The 20,985-nt window shown below is 38.9% G+C and overlaps 1 protein-coding gene across 6 annotated transcripts in view; it reads left to right on the top strand.

Annotated features, from left to right (window-relative positions):
• The window catches only part of LOC132108228 (serine/threonine-protein kinase BRSK2-like), a 153,482-nt gene that overhangs the window by 125,955 nt on the left and 6,542 nt on the right, over nt 1-20,985 (top strand). For 4 of the 6 annotated variants that reach the window (XM_059514904.1, XM_059514896.1, XM_059514885.1 and 1 more), the window contains 6 exons: nt 1,244-1,304; nt 3,724-4,381; nt 5,199-5,247; nt 7,279-7,402; nt 7,816-7,996; nt 8,634-8,723. In XM_059514904.1, the coding sequence (XP_059370887.1) occupies nt 1,244-1,304; nt 3,724-4,381; nt 5,199-5,247; nt 7,279-7,402; nt 7,816-7,996; nt 8,634-8,723 (1,163 nt within the window). The remainder of the gene's footprint in view (nt 1-1,243; nt 1,305-3,723; nt 4,382-5,198; nt 5,248-7,278; nt 7,403-7,815; nt 7,997-8,633; nt 8,724-20,985) is intronic. The other 2 variants (XM_059514921.1, XM_059514912.1) reach the window with 1 other exon arrangement.

Below are 20,985 nucleotides of genomic sequence, written 5' to 3'. Positions count from 1 at the left end.
CTGACAGTTTGTGTACATCTGTTCAGGCATTTTTCTTTTCGACCTTGAGTTTCACAGTCCTGTCCTACATCTGCATTCATTGAGACTGTTTCGTCTGCCAGATTATAAAATGGGCCTTGAATATTTCTTTATATATTCTTCATTTTATTTATTTTTATTTAATCAATGCATCAAATAGAGGTGAACTGAATTAGATATTGGTAAATGAATATTTTACTGACAGACTACATAGATCAAAAATATATTTATGCATGTTTACAATTAAAAATGTAATGAATTTATTAAACCAAAAAGCTCCCCTGCATCTTTTATACAATTTTAAACAGCAGCTTTACAAGCAGTAGTTATCTTAATATAGCTATAGCTTCATATTAATGATGCATTACATATAAAATCTTCACAAATACTGTACAATTTCCTTAACCGTAGAAATGTTACCTCGTACAGTTACTGTCCCCTAGTGCCTGTCCTTTCATCCCATTAATTACTTTATTCCATACTCATTTATTACACATATAGCTCTATTCCAGCTGCTGTGTTTTGGCTAAGCTAATTAGCTGAATGCAAGAGGCATATAATGAACATCAGCATTGCGCTGAATCAGGCCGTGGCATGTGTGGCATTGTGATTTTAACGCTTTAGTGATCAGAGACAATTTGAGACCACAGCATAATTCATTTATGTAGCATTTGCAAAAGCAATTGATCAGTTTATGGATCAAATCCTTCCTGGAGTCAAATCGTGTGAGTCTGAATGTTGACACCATTAAGGATGATTTACTGTTTCAATTTGCCTTGATGACAAAACCCATCGTGTCCACGGTCAATTAAATCCCAATCATTTACTGGAAAACTACTGAAGCTTACCATCTAATACACAATGAGGTCCAGAAGAACTCAAGAGTCTCATACAGAACCTCGTAAAAGGTTGTGATGGCCTTTTACATTCTTAGGATAAGAAATGATAAATTGCCAAAATTTAATAGCAACACAAAATGTAAAAATAGCATAATCAACAAAAAGACTTATAGGCTTAAATAGAAATTTGACATATAATTAACAGAAATGCAAGATTTATAGTGAAACATAGAGGACTGGTGTTATACTGCTGTCTCTTTCCAAGTATAAACTCAATTATTTAATCATGTTTCACCCGCACAACATTCTGAAACTCCTATAGAGTTGTGACAGGTTGCTATACATGAGGCAGAAACGTCTTTACTATGTATGTTTTGTAACTTTAGGTCCAGGTCCATCAGCGGAGCCTCTTCTGGTCTGTCCACTAGTCCCCTCAGTAGTCCTCGGGTAAGCCCTCCATCCATACTCAGTCGTTTGTTTTACACGGAGAGTCTGGTTGTGTTGAAACCCTTAGCCAGTTGGTTTGGAATCTATCTGCAGAATATGCATCGGTGAGAAACTCAAGGCAGAAGCCGCATCTATAGAAATTCAGCATGAATATAAGATTAGATTGCATAATGAAGGGGTCTTTAACAGGTAGTACTGCTGGGTGTTGTAAAAGTATGTCAATTCAACAGTTCAGAATCCTTCAACAGTTTGGCCTCAGAACTTTTTTATTTTATTTTTTTTTAACAAGACTGCATTGAATTTATCAAAAGTGACTGTAAAGACTTACATTGTTACAAAAGCTTTCTATTTCAAAATGGTGCAGTTCTTTTAAAGGTTCTATTCACCAAAATTCATTGTGGCTTTAACAAAAAAAATTATTAAGCATTACATCTGTTTTAAACATAGATAACAACAAGAAATGTGTCTTAAACACCAAATCAGCATATTAGAATGATTTCTGAAGGATCATGCGGCACTGAAGACTGGAGTAATGCCGAAAATTCAGCTTTGTCATCACAGGAGTAGAATACATTTTAAATTAAATTCATATGTAAAAGTTATTTTAATTGGCAATAATACAGTATATTACAATGTTATCATAATATTTTCTGTATTTTTAATCAAATGAAAGCAGTCCTGGTGAGCTACTTTCAAAACATCAAGAAGCCCACATTTTTGAATGGTAATGCATGTTTATAAAAGTATTTGAATAGATTAATATGGTACCATATGCATTGTTATTATTAGACATGGTTTAAAGTGCAACACTAAAATGTATAAAATATGTAACAGGAGGACCGTGCTTTGTCTTTCTGTACAACAAGGGAGTCCTTAAAGACCACTGACATAATGCAATGTGCAAGATAAATTCTCGGAATTGTTTGTGATGATGGAGCATTAATGATAATTATGTATATTGTTAGCTTTGTTAAACAAAACAGCTAATTTAATATTGCCTATAAGACGAAATACTGCAGCAACATTGCTGTCTGTCCTTACTGATCCACTGCTTCTAGCCCAGTCAGTCTACCAAGCTTGGCATAATTGCTGCTAATCTATGCCCTATTCACAGGCTTGTTGCCTTCAAATATTTGAAGCCCAAGTCACTAATGACTTGTTAAAATCCCTTGAAAATCCCTAGTTCCTTACTAACTGTAAAGCATTTGAATGTAGACAGCTTTTACAGTTGATTTGTTTAAAGAGGCTAACCGATTACAAATCCACTACTAAGACCTCCCAATAGGCAGTTCTTGAGTTACATCAAGGAATTCCCTACAGTATTCAACCCAAAGTCAATTCTGAATCCAACCTAATCAACTATTCAGCATTTTGAAATGTTCTACACTTGGAGAATGTCTGCAGTGTTGCCCTCTCACTGATGAAAATGGCTCACGTAGAGAACAGGCTTGGTGGAAGTCATTTGAATTAGTCTGTGAAGAAGTCCTTGATACGGCTCATTTGAGATTAGTTTTACTGCTCTGACACAGACTTAAAGGTTTGTCATGGAAGAATCTTCCCAGCAGTACGAAAGAGCTTTGAAAATCCATTTTATTGCATTTGTATTCTTCTTTATGCCTTGCTACGGTTGCGGCTGGTACAGTTAACACTCCATTGTATTTCTTTTGATTTTACAATATGCTTGATGAGCTTTCTCTTTACTGATTGTAATCACACTCTACACTTTTAGTGGCCTGTATTGAATCAGTCCCGTTTCTGACCCAATTGTTATTATTATTAGCGTCATCTGTCAAACAGCATCCTCATATCATACCTCCAACAGCAGCATTGTACTCTATGCTCTGTTTAATGGTCAACTGCTATTATTTTCACTAGCCATTTTGATAATGTGGCGCTATTGTCTTGAAAAACTCGTTAATTGAGGCAGTATATATTTCTGTGACTTGTATCAAATGTCATTTCTACCTCATTTATGATGATTATTTCAATTGATACGAGGCATTCTGACAATAGTGCCCTTTAAAGCAAAGCTCATTTGCCTTGCACAAATTTCCTGCTTGCTTAGTGCTGTCAACACCTCTTTTAAGTTCATCCCAACAACAACCCAGAGCTTTTTTGTTGCTAATTTCTGTTGCTGATTTTGATATGTCTTGGGAACACTAATTTGGGAACATTTTATTTCCACTGTCTCGTTGTTTCTTTGCTGGTTGTGCTAATGGCATGTTTTTTTCTTTCTTTCTTTCTGCATTTCTTCCCTCACTTCTCATCACCGGTGGCTTGTTCACCATCTTTTCATGTTTGGTGTCGGTGTGTATGTGCACCTGTGCCATTATGCCTGTTGACTACGGGGCTGTGTGTTGTGTGTATGGGCTGCGTTGGCTCTTTTTATGCTGCTGGCTCTATGCATGCACTCTTACAGCCCATGCGGCGGTTTGCCGTTCCTCCACAATCCGCAGAACTCACACAGTCGCCCAACCACAGCCCCACTCACGTGCCTGTGTCCCGGGTAAACGGCACAGGCCCCCACTCCCCCAAAACCTTTCAACCAAAGACAGTTGCCCATCAGCCCAACAACAAAACCCAGACCCTTCCAGCCAAGCCCAAAGTTGCAGACAAGCCCCTGCAGGCCACCAGGTCCAACCCACTCCCTAACACGACGCAAGTGCCATCTACAGCCAAGTCAGAACCTTCTATGCCCTGCCAACCCCTGCTCCCGCCGATGCCCGGCAGCCCGAAAGTGCGCCGGCCACTGCTCACGGTGCCGCCCAAGCTCTCTGTTCCCCTTTCCCCACTTTCACCCATCCGGCTTCACCACCTTCACCCGCTGGCCGGGACTGATCACAATGGCAAATCTATCCCCACCTTACAGGTTACACCCCACCCCTCCCCCAGGGGCAGCCCATTGCCAACTCCAAAAGGAACGCCGGTGCACACGCCTAAGGAGAGCCCAGCAGGAACCCCTAGCCCTACGCCACCCCCCAGCCCCTCTATTGGAGGCATGCCGTGGAGAACACGCCTCAACTCCATTAAGAACAGCTTCCTTGGCTCACCACGCTTCCACCGCAGGAAAATGCAAGGTACCAGCAGTGCTAGATACATCTCAAAATAGTTTTTTAACCTTTAACATCAATTTGCCCCGGGATTGCAGATGAAAATGGGTGATTTTGACTAAATCGGGGCACATTTACATTGACGTGCTTTTTACTAATATGTAATGTCTCTGATTAAATAAACTAGGGAATAACTTATTAAAACAAAAAATCTGGGTTAGTTTATACATGACGACAGATTAAAAAAATTATACACTACATCTCTTTTGTGTGAAAAACTTAAAGAAACTAAAATGAATTATTTGAAATTAGGTAAGTGAATTTATTACATTAAAATGTACTGTAAGAAAAATGGAAATTCATTTTGAAATTGCAAAAGACCACATTTAACAAGTTGTTAGTGATTTTAAATATTAAACACTATAACCATAGCCTATGTGCATGTATAGTAAAAAGCATTTAGGTGAAGGAACAATGCTTGCTAATCCTTTTTTATAACTGTTTTCGTGTTGACATTTCCCTCTTAGTTAGGGATATTATCAAGGACTGATTTTACAGATCGCTGGGTAATAAACTCAATGCTACTCCATTATCAGCTATATCTTCTGATTATCAGCTATATCTTCTTTTTCATTATCATCTAGTAATGATAATGAAAAAGGCACAAGCGTCTCGCCTCACCTCCAGCTGTTGCTTGATTAAATTACTCTTAATCTCTGCAGGTTTGGAGTAATTAGTTGTGGTTAATCAGCATTCCCCTCCTCAGGTTGTGAATGTCTAATCTCGCAGGATATAGAGGGTGATGCAAATTCCACTGAGGCTTGTTCGCTTTGTCTATTTTCAGTTCCCACACAAGAGGAAATGTCCAGCCTAACACCAGAGTCTTCTCCCGAGTAAGTATTAGCTATTTTCTAAGACAATCAAGTAAATTATACAGTTTTATTAAATTCCAGAGTATGAAAGAAATGTATTGAATAATACTCAATTATAATTTAATTGAAAATAAATGTTATATCAGTACTCATTATTCTGTTAGGTGTAAGGCTAAATGTATCACATTTTGTTTTATTAATTTAACCTGAGCTGTTAAGAGTTAAATCACCCAAACTCAGTTAAAGCTTGCTTAATTAGGACACTTAACTTTTGCTTTTTATAGTTCCTTTTTCTCCATATTTGATTATGAGTTGAAATGAGCTCTGAAAACTCTGCAGCTAAAGTTAATGTGGTTGTTCCAAACACTATCCCTCGCCCCATTAGCCTAGTTTGTTGTTGTAGACTTTATCAGGGAATAGCTCATCATGTAAAATTCAGAGTTTTATTTCCACTTAGCTTCACCGGACTGCAAAGCAGCACCAGGGTGGAAACTTGTTTTCTTTTTATGTGTGTGTTTTTTTTTTAGTTCTTGGTGAGAGGGTGTCACAACATGTTGGGCTGGCTGAAAGATGGCCTTGATAGTCACTGACTGTGGTAAAAACCCTGTGATTTCAACCAGGGTTGAGAAATGAGCCATATGTTAACATTCAAAGTTTCAAACTTCCACACGGGCCTTTGTCATGAAATGTTTTAGAAACTTTTGAAATTTTCAGTACTTCTTAGTTGTCAGCAAATGGTGTATCAAGTCACACGTTTCATGCTAATCTAGTTTACCAATATATCGGTGTTAACTCCTAAATTTAAAATGCAATGTGTACAGTAAAAGAATTTAAAATGAAAAGAAGAATACAATTTAATTTATTGAAATTGTTTTTGAGGTTTGAATGGTGCTGCACAGAATTTGGTCATATATAAGTTTCAAATTGTTTGAAAGCCCATGTGATGTCACTTTTTTCATTTCAAGTCACGCATGTTTTCATTTCTTGCTGTCTCCAAAAGATGTGCCAACTGACAGCTTACTAACTTCCATCTCGACAGCGTTCAGTGTTCTGCATTTCACTTGATAGAAAATTCAGCCAAGCTCTCTAGAAATGTCTGGAATATTCCTAAAAAAATGCTTTATTTACTTAAGCCAGGAACTGTAAGGGGAGCTTCCGACATTAGGATTTTTGTGAACCAACAGTTTTGAAATGAAACTTGTATTTTGATGGTATGAAAGTCAACTGCCAACTGTTCTTCTATACTGGTGAAGCGTTGCCTTTTTACTTTTATCCAACATTACATTGATCAAAAGTGACAGTATATATTTATAAGGTTACAAAATATTTCTATTTCAAATATTTCCTGTTATTTTTAATTCTTTTCATTAAAAATTCTGAAAACTCACGGTTTCCATAAAAATATTAAGCAGCCAACAATTTTCACCACTGATAATAATCAGAAATGTTTCTTGAGCAGCAAATCAGCATATTATAATGTTTTCTGAAGGATAATGTAACATTGAGTAATGTCTGCTGAAAATTCAGCTTTGCCATCACAGGAATAAATTACATTGCCAAATATATTCAATTAGAAAACATTATTTTTTTAATAATATTTCATAATATTACTGTTTGCTATATTATTTTATCAATAAAGTGTAGCCTTGGTTAGCACACTTAGACACTTCTTTCAAAGACATAAAAAAAAAACTTACAGAAACCAAACATTTAAACATTTGTGTGGTGTGTGATAATATGGCATTTAGTGTTCCTGTTGCTCAAGTGGTAGAGCATTGCGTTATGAAGCGCAAGGTTGGGGGTTCGATTCCCCGGGAACACATGATAGGTAAAAATTGATAGCATGAATGCACTGTAAGTCGCTTTAGATAAAAGCGTCTGCTAAATGCATAAATTTAATTTTAATTTATGAAGAGCAGATAATGTGTTCTTGAGAATGTGACAGCACGCAGTGTTATTGAGACATGTACTTGTTTTATGCATAATATGTGACTTGAGTGATGTATGAATATATTTTGTTTTATTGTTTACTCATGCTTCTCTTCTTCACAGACTTGCCAAAAAATCTTGGTTTGGAAATTTTATTAACCTGGAAAAGGAGGAGCAGATCTTTGTGGTGATTCGGGACAAGCCTCTGAGCTCCATCAAAGCAGATATTGTGCATGCCTTTCTCTCTGTAAGTCTCCAATGAACATGTGAATTCTTTCAACAGTTACTCACCCTCATTTTATTCCAAACCTGTTCAAATTTCTTAAATTCTTGAGGCTTTTTAGGTTTCAAAAATAAAAATTAAAAAGTCTTCTAAAGCTAAGCAATTATGCCGTGTGACAACAGACCAGTATTGAAGTTATTCACTGATAATCTTCCACTCTAGTGTGCTGTGGACCGAATCACTAAGTCTGTCAGCTCAGCTGAGTTGAACAAATCATTCAGACCTGTTTTTTTTTTAACTGTATCAATTGACTGAAAAGATCCGATTTAAAATAGATTCACTGGTCAGTCCGATATTGCTTAACTCATGAATAAATGAGTTCATTTAATGTTCATTTTGGGGTGAAGGATTCATTTAAGACATTCTGTTTGTCTCAGATTCCCAGCCTCAGCCACAGCGTGATGTCTCAGACGAGTTTCCGGGCGGAATACAAATCCACAGCTGGCCCCACTGTGTTCCAAAAACCAGTGAAGTTCCAGGTGGACATCACCTATAGCGAAAGCAAAGCTGCCACCAGGGAGAACGGCATCTACTCTGTCACTTTCACACTGCTCTCAGGTAACCATGCCGACAGTGAGAAGCCCATTTCGATCTAATAAACTCACTGACAGCCAATAGAAATGCAGAGGGGTATGTGTGGGTGATGGAGAGGCTGGTTGATGATGTTGAACTTTGTCCCTTGCAGTGCTGAGAGCATATATTTTTCTCCCTTTCTCTCCTCCCGCTAGCAATCCTCTCCTCCATTACACTCCCCCTCTCTTACAAAGATGCTGAAAATAGACAAACTGCTCTAGGGGGTAATGGAAAAAAATTATACTAAAAGAGGCCTTTTTGCTTCCTGGTAATCACTATGCATTTTCAACCTGCTGTGTTTCAAAGGACAATCCAAAAAGATCTTGCGCTGCTGGTGCCGCTACTCCACAAAGGGGATTGGATCTTGTTCTTAGTGTCACACATTTCAAAGTGTGTGTGTGTGTGCGTGCGCACGTGTCATAAACGCAGACGTGGGCCGAAGGCACTATAAAAATCAGCCTCATCCCATTAGACTTTATGAGGCTGCCGCTAGGGGGAATAAACCCAGGATGTGTCAGCATAAATGCACATTAATTTCAAAAGACACGCATGTACCAGTTTGTACAGGATCATTGCGAAACATTTAAATGGGTTTCTGTGTGTGGTTGTGTGTCCCGGGCAGGTCCCAGCCGACGCTTCAAACGGGTGGTGGAGACAATTCAGACTCAGTTGTTAAGTACACATGACCAGCCTGGTGTCCAGCAGCTGTCTGGTGAGTGGCCAGTTACTCCACTGACACATCTCTTTCTCTTTCTGCTCTCTTACACAGCATCTAAACATGCATGGCGCCTAGCCCTCCCTTGCAGAGCACTGAAAGCTGCAAACACCTATCAAGGTCAAATGAGTCTTTCCAGTGTTGTTAGGGGTGGTTTCAAAGACAATTGCAGGCCATCAGATTGTTAATATGAAAACAAACTTCTCACAGGGTGAAATACAATGTATCCACTGTTCCATTAATGCCAGAGGTGATGTTTGATCTAAAGGTTCTGGAAATACATATTTGACCTTATCAAAGCACATTGCACAGAATTGCACTGGCACACATGCACACACTCTCCTTGTGCAGTCACACACACTCACAGAGCATGCTAGAGCACACTCGTGTGTATTAACAAGGGTTTATATACATATCCCAGAATTTTCTTGCAGATATTTAAACCAAACCTGTGTCCCAAGTAAATTATCTAGCTTCAGACTGTTCATTCTAGAGCAGAAATGTGATGGGCTAGACTGTGGTTCCAGCTGGAGACGAAAAAAAAAAAAAAAAAAACTGAAAACCTTCTCACATGGCTTTTTCTGCCATAGTGAAGAGCCTGTTACAGCTCCCTCTGCTGGACAGCCCCAAACTGTTAATGTCCAAATGCAATATCACTGAGAAATACAGAAAAGGAAGTTTGGCATTTCATAATACCGTAATATCATTCTGCATTATGTCTACTGTGCACAATTAGCACGTTTTCCATGTGCATAAAATACCTGGATGACTGACTCAATATGCCAGTGCATACTGCACCATATCCCACAATGCAATGTTTTCCATTTCCAGTGTGTTGGAATACACAAAGGGAATCTATCTAGTGTATATATTTGATTTATTGGATTAAGTTGGCAAAAAAAAAAAAAAAAAATTTGAATACAGATTTAGTTCAGAAATGCTAAATGATTTAGCCTAATCATTGACTGTAATGTTTAGAGCTGAATAAAGGCTGGAATGCACTACACAACTTTAGTATCTTCAGTAATTTGGAAAACAAACTCATGCAGAAACATGTGCGTTGTTGCATGTGTTTTCAAATTGTGTCATATTATAAATGCAAGATGTCCTTCAACTGAATCATTGTCAGAAGCGAAAAAAGTCTGTGCCCATAATACACAGTTTACTGTGAAATCCGTCAGCTCAAATCTGCAGACTGGCTCTAACTTTGAGCAACTAGCGTTGATTTGTCCAAACTAAAAATCAGGGCAAAAATATAAGCAAAAGTCATATACTGTATTCCAGCTTTAATGCTTGGTTTCAAATATGTTTTTTTTAAATAGTAGGCAGTATACAGTGTATTGGTAATGTGCTAGTATTCATGTGTTACTCTTGATAAGGAACGAAAATTTGGATTTTTTTCAGTGAGGTACAGTGTAATACCTCATACAGTGTGCTCTGGTAGTATACTGCATTTATATTTTGACAGACAGGTCATCTCTCAATGCCTCATAACATCCTGATTTATGAATATTTTAGAATTACTCATATTGTGCATTTGGACTGTCTTAAAGAAAAGAGTTGTTATCAGGATCATGACCCACCACCAGTGTAGCTTTTAAGATAAGTGCCATCTTCTCACCCTGTCAATCACTCCCTTCCCTTCCCACGGCTTTGCCCTTCACCCCCTGCTCACCCACGGCTGTTGAGTGAATGGGCATGAGAGCTTGAGTGTCCTTACTGACCATGAGCAGACCTGCACAGCAACGAGCAACAGCATGCTTCACTCTCTCAACAGATGTGGCCACGTAATAAACATCTGTGCAAGGAGGTTGAATCACTGAGTTCATGTCGTTACTGTGGGGTGCATTAAGAATGTAATTTTAGGCTGAATATTAGATTTGATTGAACATGTTACAGTAATATGTCATATTCCTTTGACAGGAAAGCATTCAAAGGGTGGTAAGAGGTCTTTTTCAACTCTTCTGCCACAGTGTACGTCACTTTATCATTCACACGCTGTCCAATGCGTGCCACTTAAACACGAGACCCTTTAAAGGGATAGTTCACCCAAAAATGAAATTTCTGTCATTCTTTACTCAGCCTTGTGTCATTCCAAATCCATAAGACTTTCATTGATCTTTGAATCACAAATAAAGATATTTTTAATAACACCTGAAGGTTTTTTCTCCCTCTCTTTTTCTATGCAAACAAAACTTTAATGCATCGGAGAACAGAAGAGGAGACAAAATGAACAGATTTAATTTAGGCTTTCTTGTCTCTTCAGAAGAGTTGTATTAAACTTTTCATAAAAAATATCTCCATTTGTATTTTGAAGATGAATGAAAAATCTTATGAGTTTGAAACGACAGGAGGGAGAGTAATTGATGATAGAAATGTAATTTTTGGATGACTATCCCTTTAAATTGGAAATATGCAGAGATGTGTGTGTGCGGGAGTGTGTGTGTGTGTGCGCATGATCTCACTTGATTGGACAATCCATGAAATTTTAAATTCTCAAGAGTGAAAACACTTTATACATTTGTCATCTTGTTTTTATCTCCGTATTCAGTTCTTGCATCATTTTACTTTTTGTGGGTCAATTGTTGCATCTGAATCACTTTTGTGAAAGGCCTCATTTATTTAAACATTTATTCTGCAGCACGTATGAATCTGTTCAACCAGGTTTTTAATTTAAAGGTGATGTCTGAGCATTTATGCCAACATGTATCTCAGCACCTCTTTTCTCTGAACTTTTCTGTCATGTTGATCATTTGGGACTTTTACAATAGAAGTAATCATCTGTAGAATTACTGTATAATGAGTGGCAGAATTCTAACGAGACTAGATGAGTGTTACCTACTTATTTAGGGCCCTATAAATACAATATGAGTATTAAAACAAGCAACAGCCTTGTATGTGTTTGCTCTTAGATTAATGATTTAGAAGAAAAACTGTCATTATTAATAATTATTTGTCACGTTATCTCACGAACACACATAAGAACTTAGCAAAAATACAAAAAGCCTTATTGTATAGCTCTAACAGCTTATTTGCTTATTTTCAGCTACTCTCTTTATCGAGGCTATTAGATTTCATAGCTGTGGATCTTAATATTTATGTCGGTTCAGATTGACTAAACCTAGTGGGGTTAAATTCCGAAATATTGTAGCTACAAATTGTATTTTATTGTGTGTAAGACATAAATCCATTGTCTTTAGCCCAGAGCTATTTCACTGGAGCTCAGCACACGTCTCATAAGAGAAAAATAGCCATGCTGTACTGGTAGTTTTCTGTGTCTGCAATAGTTTACACAGCATAAATCTAAACAGAGATGAACATTTGAAGTGGCTCACAGTAAAAATGCCGAAGCAGTGTCCTGTGTGTCTCAAAGCTGCTACAGCTGTCATGTCTCTTTGAGAGTCTCTTAAGTTGTGGCAAATTAGCCTGTTTTCTAGAGAAACAGCAGTTTTGAGCTTTCAGTCATGATGTTGAGAGGAGTCCAGATTGTATTGAGAGACTCAGAGACAAGCTCTGAAACTAAGGCAGTCTACTCTAGTGTTCACATAGGCCACGGTCTGCCGTGTTACTGTTTGTGCGATCAGGCCGCTGCTGCTCAGTCACTTATGAAATTGGAAAAAGAGACGATGGTTTGCAAGCCTGTGTTGGTGTCAAATATGATGTGTAGTTAATCCTTCTGGGCCAGCTGTCAGGTGTATTCAGAATCTGCAACAATTTGTACCTCTAAATTTTTGTCCATTTATGAGATTTCATTTTTGGCCTTTGATATGAATCAGAAATGATGAATTTAGCATGAATATATTTAGCTGTATACATATACCAGCTTGTAAATATATTAACTGACACTAATTTTATATAATCATGATTCATTACCAAATTGTGCAATACATCATGAAATTTGTTCATGATTGCATTAATTTCAGCATTTATAGGGTCTAACATATGGCACAAAATGATTCCTGAACAAATGGCTATTATTAACCAGATCTTTTAAGTGGGTTAAACCCCCAGTGTAGTTAGATTAGCAAACGCATAATTAAACCTATTCTTTCAAGTGAATGAAAAAAATACAACTTGTAGTTTGATCTGATGAATGAATGATTTTCATGATCCAATTCTTTAAAAGTGAATCAGAAACATACAGCGTGACCAGTGTCATCCGATTTATAAATGAATGATTCTTATTAACCTGATCTTTTAAAGGGATACTTCACCCAAAAATGACAATTCTGAAAAATTCCTCACCCTCACCCTCATGTCGTTCCAAACCCATAAGATCTTTTTTCCTCTTCAGAACACATATTAAGGTATTTTTGATGAAATCCGAGAGCTTTCTGACCCTCCATAGAAAGCAAGGGTCTTTCCATGGTCAAGGTACAGAAATGTAGTAAGAACATTGTTAAAATGGTCAATGTGACATCAGTGGTTAAAAACCGTAAATTTTACAAAGCTACGAAAATACTTTTGGTGCACAAAGAAAATAAATATAACTTTATTTAACAGTTCTTCTCCCCCAAGTTACCATCTACCACCATTATTGGGAGTAAGTAAATCAAGTTCCTCTTCAGGAACTCGAGCTGCGTCAAATGCTATGGGGGAACACATTTAGTGTGAGCGACTTTGAATATCGTGTGTAATCTGTCCATTGGAAAAGCATGACGTCAAGGGCGGGGTGACGCAAGCGACCAGGAAACTATAAAAGCATGTGCCGCGCAGCTGGCGTCAGCTTTGTGTCTTTCTGCATGCACTCTGTGTGTGCATGTTATTCTGTCTTGTCAGTCTTATTTATTGTTGTTTGTCACTATTAGCTCCTTAAAAGTAAGCAATAGTATGTCAAAGAGCAAAGCTAAGACGAGACATCTGAAGGGCGAATGCAGATCGCGTTTCAGATTGTGTGTGATTCAGCTCTTGAGGGAGCCAACTGCCCGCACTGTGTACAATTGCCAATGCGGATGCTTTGATCCCGGAGGGCTCTCCTCGAGAGGGAGTCTTCGCCAGCGTTCCTTGCAGTGCCGGTCCCGCTTTCGCCGAGGCGATGCGGTGCCTGGGTTCACAGATAGATCTGCTTTAGGGGATGGAGACAGGCGCATCCCCATCTCCTACCTCACCCGCCAGATCTGCCCGATCTCTGGGTTCGGAAGCCCGAGCTGCGGTCCTTCCCCCACGAGTAACGGCCGCGACGCACCGCCTTTCTTGCTGCATAACATCAGTTGCACAAGCATTTTATGCCTAAATATTATAACAAGCAGCATTAATGAGGAGCGCAGCTCACGCAGTGAGCTCTGAAAAAATAAGGGAGCAGATTGTGCTTCTCCGCATATCTGGGGATGGGCTGGAGACGGCTTTTCCTATCTCCTAGATCTAGAGTTCGTTCTGAAGGCTCGGAAGCCTGCGCTGCAGTTCCTTCCCCCTCTGACTGTGAACTTGCGGCTGCAGCTATTTATCTCAGAGGAGATTAATATTGTTTGTGTAACTAAGTGGCTCGCACGCTGCCGAGACCATGCGTGTATTACATCATTTTCAGTTTTAATGTGAATCTTACCACACCAGACCGTGTTTACTTGTCTGCTTGTTTGGCTTCATTTAATATTGAGGAATTAAATTCAGTGTTTATCTGACTATGAGAAGTTAGATATATAATTTTTTGATTCTTTATCTGAATCTTACCATGCCAGACCGTGCATACTTGTTTGGTTGTTTAGCTGCATTTAATTCTGAGGAATTAAATTCAGTGTTTATCTGACTATGAGAAGTGAAATATATAATTTTCAATATGAATTGTATCACATATTTTATCTCACTTTGGCTGGGCCGAGTATGGCTCTCAGATCTAATCTCCTCGACGGCTCTCCATGGGAGATTCTGATCAGGACAGATATACTCTCTCAGGCGCAGGGCACGATAGTTCAACCTCGCCCGGAGTTATGAAAACTATGGGTGTGTACCCCGAGAGGGCACAGCTCAGAGCATCTGGTCTCTCAACCGAGGTTGTTGAGACCATCCTCCAGTCCAGAGCTCCCTCAATGAGGAAACTGTACGCACTGAGGTGGAAACTCTTCACCTCATGGTGTAGAGACCACCAGCTTGACCCAGCTAACTGCCCAGTCGGTACAGTTCTGGAGTTTCTACAAGCGAAGGTTTTCTGCAGGGTTGACCCACTCCAACTTAAAGGTTTACGTGGCGGCCATTGCGGCCTACCATGTCCCTCTCGGTGGACAATCAGTGGGAAGACAGCCCCTACTGACACGTTTCCTCCGTGCTGAGGCCTCCAGTACGGTCCCGTGTTCCCCCCTGGGACTTGGTTGTGGTGTTAGAGGCTCTGTAATGCTCCATTCGAGCCGATTCAAGATATATCAGATAGACATCTGACTCTTAAGACTGCCCTCCTGTTGGCTATTATCTCTCTGAAGAGAGTTGAAGATCTTAATGCCCCTACTCATTTCATATGTTGATAGATAGTTGAGACCGTCAACGTTACCTATGAGTCCTCTGGTCTCCCCTTGCTGATGGGAGGCAAGGCTCACTCCACACGGGTTATGGCAGCCTCTAAGGCCTTCTTAGCAGGTGCGTCCATGCTGGACATCTGCAATGCTGCGGGGTGGTTCACGCCCTCCACTTTTGTGAGACTCTCTGGTCTAGATATGCAAGCCACACCAGGCTCTTCTGTTCTCTCGTCCTAAGCTGTGCTCTTCGGATAAACACTAGGCAGGGATTTGGTAGTCTGGCAGCGTGGGCACCTTGTTCCCCGTAGTGTTTCAACGCAGCTCGAGTTCCTGAAGAGGAACGCCTCAAGGTTATGCATGGAACCATGGTTCCTCGAGGGAACGAGACGCTGCGTCTCGATGCCATACTCCCGGAACCCAGGCCAGCGCTTGCTGGTACTCTAAATTGACGCCAGCTGCGTGGCACGTGCTTTTACTTAATAGCTTCCCTGTCACTTACGTGACCCTGCCAGTGAGGTCTTGCTCTTCCAATGGACAGATTACACACAATATTCAGAGTCACTCTTGCTAAATGTGTTCCCCTGCAGCGTTTTTACGCAGCATCTCGAGTAACCATGGTTACATGCGTAACCTTGAGACATTTTTTTTGTTTCTTTGTGTACAAAAATTATCATATCTTCATAAAATTACATTTGAACCACTGATATGCACTATTTTGTAGATGTTCTTGGTAGCTTTCTGGGCCTTGAATGTGGTAGTTCTCTTGCTCTCTATTAAGGGACAGAAAGCACTCCGATTTCATCAAAAATATCTTAATTTGAGTTCCGAAGATGAATTAATGTCTTACTGATTTGGAACGACATGAGGGTGAGTAATTAATGACAGAATTTTCATTTGTGGGTGAACTATCCCTTTAATTGTTTTGAAACCAGTGCACCAGTGCAGTCTGATTCCTGAATAAATATTTATTATAAACTAGTTCTTTAAATTAAGTAAAAAGCATATATCATGACTAGTGTTGTTAGATTTACAAACTAATGATTCTCATAAAGAGATTCTTTTAAAGAGTTAGTTCAGCCAAATATGAAAATGATGTCATTAATAACTTACCCTTAAGTTGTTCCAAACCCGAAGAGACCTCCGTTTATTTTTGGAACACAGTTTAAGATATTTTAGATTTAGTCTGAGAGCTCTCAGTCCCTCCATTGAAGCTGTGTGAACGGTCTACTGTCCATGTCCAGAAAGGTAAGAAAAACATCATCAAAGTAGTCCATGTGACATCAGAGGGTCAGTTAGAATTTTTTTGAAGCATCGAAAATACATTTTGGTCCAAAAATAGCAAAAACTACGACTTTATTCAACATTGTCTTCTCTTCCGTGTCTGTTGTGAGAGAGCGTTCAAAACAAAGCAGTTTGTGATATCCGGTTCGCGAACGAATCATTCGATGTAACTAGATCTTTTTGAACCAGTTCACCAAATCGAACTGATTCATTTTAAACGGTTCACATCTCCAATACGCATTAATCCACAAATGACTTAAGCTGTTAACTTTTTTAATGTGGCTGACACTCCCTCTGAGTTCAAACAAACCAATATCCCGAGTAATTAATGTACTCAAACAGTACACTGACTGAACTGCTGTGAAGAGAGAATTGAAGATGAACAACGAGCCGAGCCAGATAATGAACAATAAACTGACTCGTTCTCAAGTCAAGAACCATCAAGAACCGTCAGACGCGTCCGATTCGAGAACCGAGGAGCTGATGATACTGCGCATGTGTGATTCAGCGTGAAGCAGACCGACACACAGAGCGTCTGAACCGAACTGATTCTTTTGGTGATTGATTCTGAACTGATTCTGTGCTAGTGTTATGTGCGCGGGTAAACCGAACCGACGGCTTGAATCAAGGGCAATCATCGCCAATGACGCCATTATGTCGAGCGCAAAAGAACCGGTGAACCGTTTTCTTCGACCGGTTTATTGCATCGAACTGTCCGAGAGAAGTACTGGTGATCAGAAAACCGATGCAACCGGTTCTTGACTTGTGAACGAGTCATTATCTGGCTCAGCTCAGTGTTCATCTTCAGTTCTCTCTTCTCAGCAGTTCAGTCAGTGTACTGTTTGAGTAAATGAATTACTCTGGGACAGGGCCGTGCAGAGACCTTAGGAGGGGCAGGTGCTCAAAGTATAAAAGGGGCACATGGAACAAGGCTTTAAATAGCGCGGTTCAAAATAGCAATACAGCAATATATTGTGATGCATTCCTTGTCGATTCGTGTATCGATATGGATGATTATGTATTAATACGGCAGCAAATGCTGTGATGCAGTTTTGAAAAAGAAACAGATTAGAAGAGACAATTTTAAGTTTAAAAGTAAAAAAAAAAAATATTTCCACCTAATAATAACTCTGGTATTAGAAACTGAAATGTCTTAAATTGTCCCAACCTGATGGCTTTTTCTTCTCTGTTCTACAGAATAATTAAGAACAGCAGTTATAGTAAAAACTATAGAAAACGCTCGTGCCTCTGCTTGTTCCTCTTTCTCACCAGCCTCTGTCTCCTGGCTTGCTGTTCCCTGTTCTCTTTCGGTCACGTGTGCCTCTACATTTCCCCCTTTTTCTTCCTCTATCTCCATCTCCTCATCTGATCTATTACTTTCCACTCTCTGTCCATCTAGGAACAAGGCTCAATTTACTATTTCAGCATTAATCTATTATTTTAACCATCACTACTACTCCTGCACCTAATCAATAAGTCCACCTTAAATATTGATACAAAACTAGAGATCGACCGATATGGGTTTTTCTATAGCCGATGCCGATGGTTAGAGGTCAGGGTCAGCCGATGGCACTGACTTGAACCATCTCTCGAATCTTAATTTTGTGCACTGCACGGTATTAAAATAAAAAATGTATCCAAAGTTAACCAAACAAAATCAATAAACTGACCAAGTATTAAATATATAAAACAGGTAATATATATATATATATATATATATATATATATATATATATATATATATATATATATATATATAAATAAAAAAGTAAATCATTTGCATTAAAGTTTTAGAGCATTTATCAAGTAGAATTTTTCGTTTGTTGGAACACAAATGTAAACTTAAATATACATTTAAATAAATACAATTTTAGAAATAAAAATCAATTAAACTGAAAAATATAAAAAAATAAATATATAAAAAATAAATAACAGTAGTGCTGCAAACACACTAGCAACCAGCAACATTTGTGTTTGGTATAAATGACACAGAACATCTAAAGTGCATTCTAATTTCAAACTTACATCGCAGTCTGTGGATTATTAAAATAAAGTACAGTCAACCAAACATTTAAAAGGTTACACTGGTCAGTTTAAATAGACCGTAGTATACCGGTCCACTCTGCTGTTATGCCAAGGAGGTTTTTGCTCATGTGTAGAGGATGATCTTTTCGTCTAGTTTACATTAAATAAATAAAAAATATTATAGTTTAACATTCAGATACATTGCGAATATGGAAACGTTTGGATATGTGCAGAACGAGACGTGAGCAATAACCTCCAAATACATCTAGTCAAACCCGCGCTCGCTCGTCCTCGTATGGATCGGATCATTTTTCGGATCAGCAAAAAAAAAAAAAAAAAAGGCCAAGACAAATCAACATAAGTTTTGTCTTTTTTTTTATTAACATTAAATTATTAAATTAAAATATATGAAATCAACTTAAAGTGCACATAATATCTTCTTTTTAACATAATAGCCCGACTTCTCATTTTCCAGTGTGCTGTGATGAAGTGAGCAGTTATCGTCACAGAGCTCTCTGTCCCCCTGGACGTCCACCCTTCTGTCGTGAGCACAACAGAGGATGCTCGGGATAGTTCATCCACAACTTTTTTCTTCTCCTGTTCATAAAGATCTGGCACAATCTTTTCACTCTAACCTCTTTCCTTCATCATTATAATCTGACAGGGAATCCAAAATGCGCGGGGCGTTCAAGCTCCTCCGTTCCTCCGCTCGCCATGACCACTGAGTGTGGACTGAACATGCGCAACTTTTTTTTTTTCATAAATCAATCCGGGGGTCACGTGTGTGCCGAACCGAAGATATTGATCAATGATGATCCGTTGCACCACTACTCTAGTGTGTCATTTGAAAACATTGCAGTTGCGTTTTAAATTACAACAACAAGCACCACGAAACCATTTAAAGAGGCGCATTCAGCGGTCTCCTTGACGGGAAACAAAGTAAAATGATCTCCAACGTATGGCGCGCTCTCTTCATTTTATCAAATGATCATAATTACATCTATTCATTTTATAGTCCTGCTTCTAGCATTTTATTCAGACTAAAACCCCTTTAATTCGAGTGAGAAAGCTTTTTCCAAGTGGCTTTTGCACATAATAATAATACCGCTGCAGACGCATTTTGCAGCATTAAGGTAATTAATTGATCATTAATTTAAACGACGATCGATCATGGAAATTATCGAATATTGACATCCCTAAATACAAATGAGTTGGATGGAAAACTGGTTATTGCCTGCATCAAACCATGCTTCCGAACAAATGTCATTCACCGTTCTGGGCAGCTCCAGCACAGCTGTCTCTCCGAGCACGCTGTTGTCTGTGAGCAGTGTTGCCAGATTGGATGGACGATTTCAAGCCCAAAAGCTCACAAAAACCCGCCCACTCCAACAAAAAACCGCCCAAAACTTTAAGTAACAAAATAATGTGATACAACATGTCAGTTTTTTCAACAGTAGTAGCAGTATCACAAACATTTTACTAAATAATAGTAATATTTCTAGCACAATGCCTTGATGTAACAATTAACTTTTAGGCCTAGCTAATGAATGCATATTTGTCATTTTAACTGAACTTAAGACTGGTGGTGATGCTTAAGATATTTTTGGTCATTGAGGGTTTCTGTAAAAAAATAGTAATAGATCATTAATTATTATTAAAAGACAATACTACTACTAATTCTACTATCATACCAATGTATATACAATGCACTATGAATTGATGAGCTGCTGGGTTCATGAATATTAATCACGTTGTCTGCGTTCGGTCAAAATGATTTGCTGAAATCAAAACAGGGACGGTAAGAAATCAGCGCCAGCCAATGAAATTGCCATTTGTGCATTAGCTCCGCCCACTACCAGAGAAACCGGTATGTCTTCTGCTTGTTCGAAAATAAATATGAATAATTCTATATGAACTCCATTATTTTGACTGGAGTAGACAACAAAGAATAGTTTACATATAGCGTGTCGATTCAGCGTGGTAAGACTCTCGCTCTCTCTCTCTTTGCATGTGTGAGAAACAGCGCTATCAGTAAAGCGACAGTGAGTCGTGCGCCTTCACAAAGATCTTACAGAGCATCAAATACAGGTGCGCTGTGCGTCCATTGAGATGAACTGAAAAGTTCAGATCGCTTGATGGAGAGAGAACTCTGAAGCTCAGATGCTGAAATTAATGCAAGCGTCATGCGCTTCGGTCTATGTAGTAAACAAACCCGCACGTCTCTGCCATTCATTAATTCACACAGAGACGCGCAGAACACATAGCGCGGAAATCATAGCGCTGAACCGGGTTTGAACGGGACCTCGGTACTACCGGTACTTAAAGAAACCTGGTACCGTCACATAAATTTTTTTTTAGTACCGACTTGGTACCGAAGTACCGGGTCTTTTGACAACACTAATTAGATATAAATAGATTATGTTATAAATTAAATAATTTAACTATACTCTATTTTAGGAGTTGCAGTAATATTAGAGTCTTGGTGTCATCTTTCCCTCAACAGGTGTAAT

The sequence above is a fragment of the Carassius carassius genome, chromosome 2 (assembly GCF_963082965.1).
Source record: "Carassius carassius chromosome 2, fCarCar2.1, whole genome shotgun sequence".
In the NCBI taxonomy this organism is placed as follows: Eukaryota; Metazoa; Chordata; class Actinopteri; order Cypriniformes; family Cyprinidae; genus Carassius; species Carassius carassius.
Note: the sequence above shows the minus strand (reverse complement) of the source record. Positions and strands in the feature narration are given on the sequence as shown.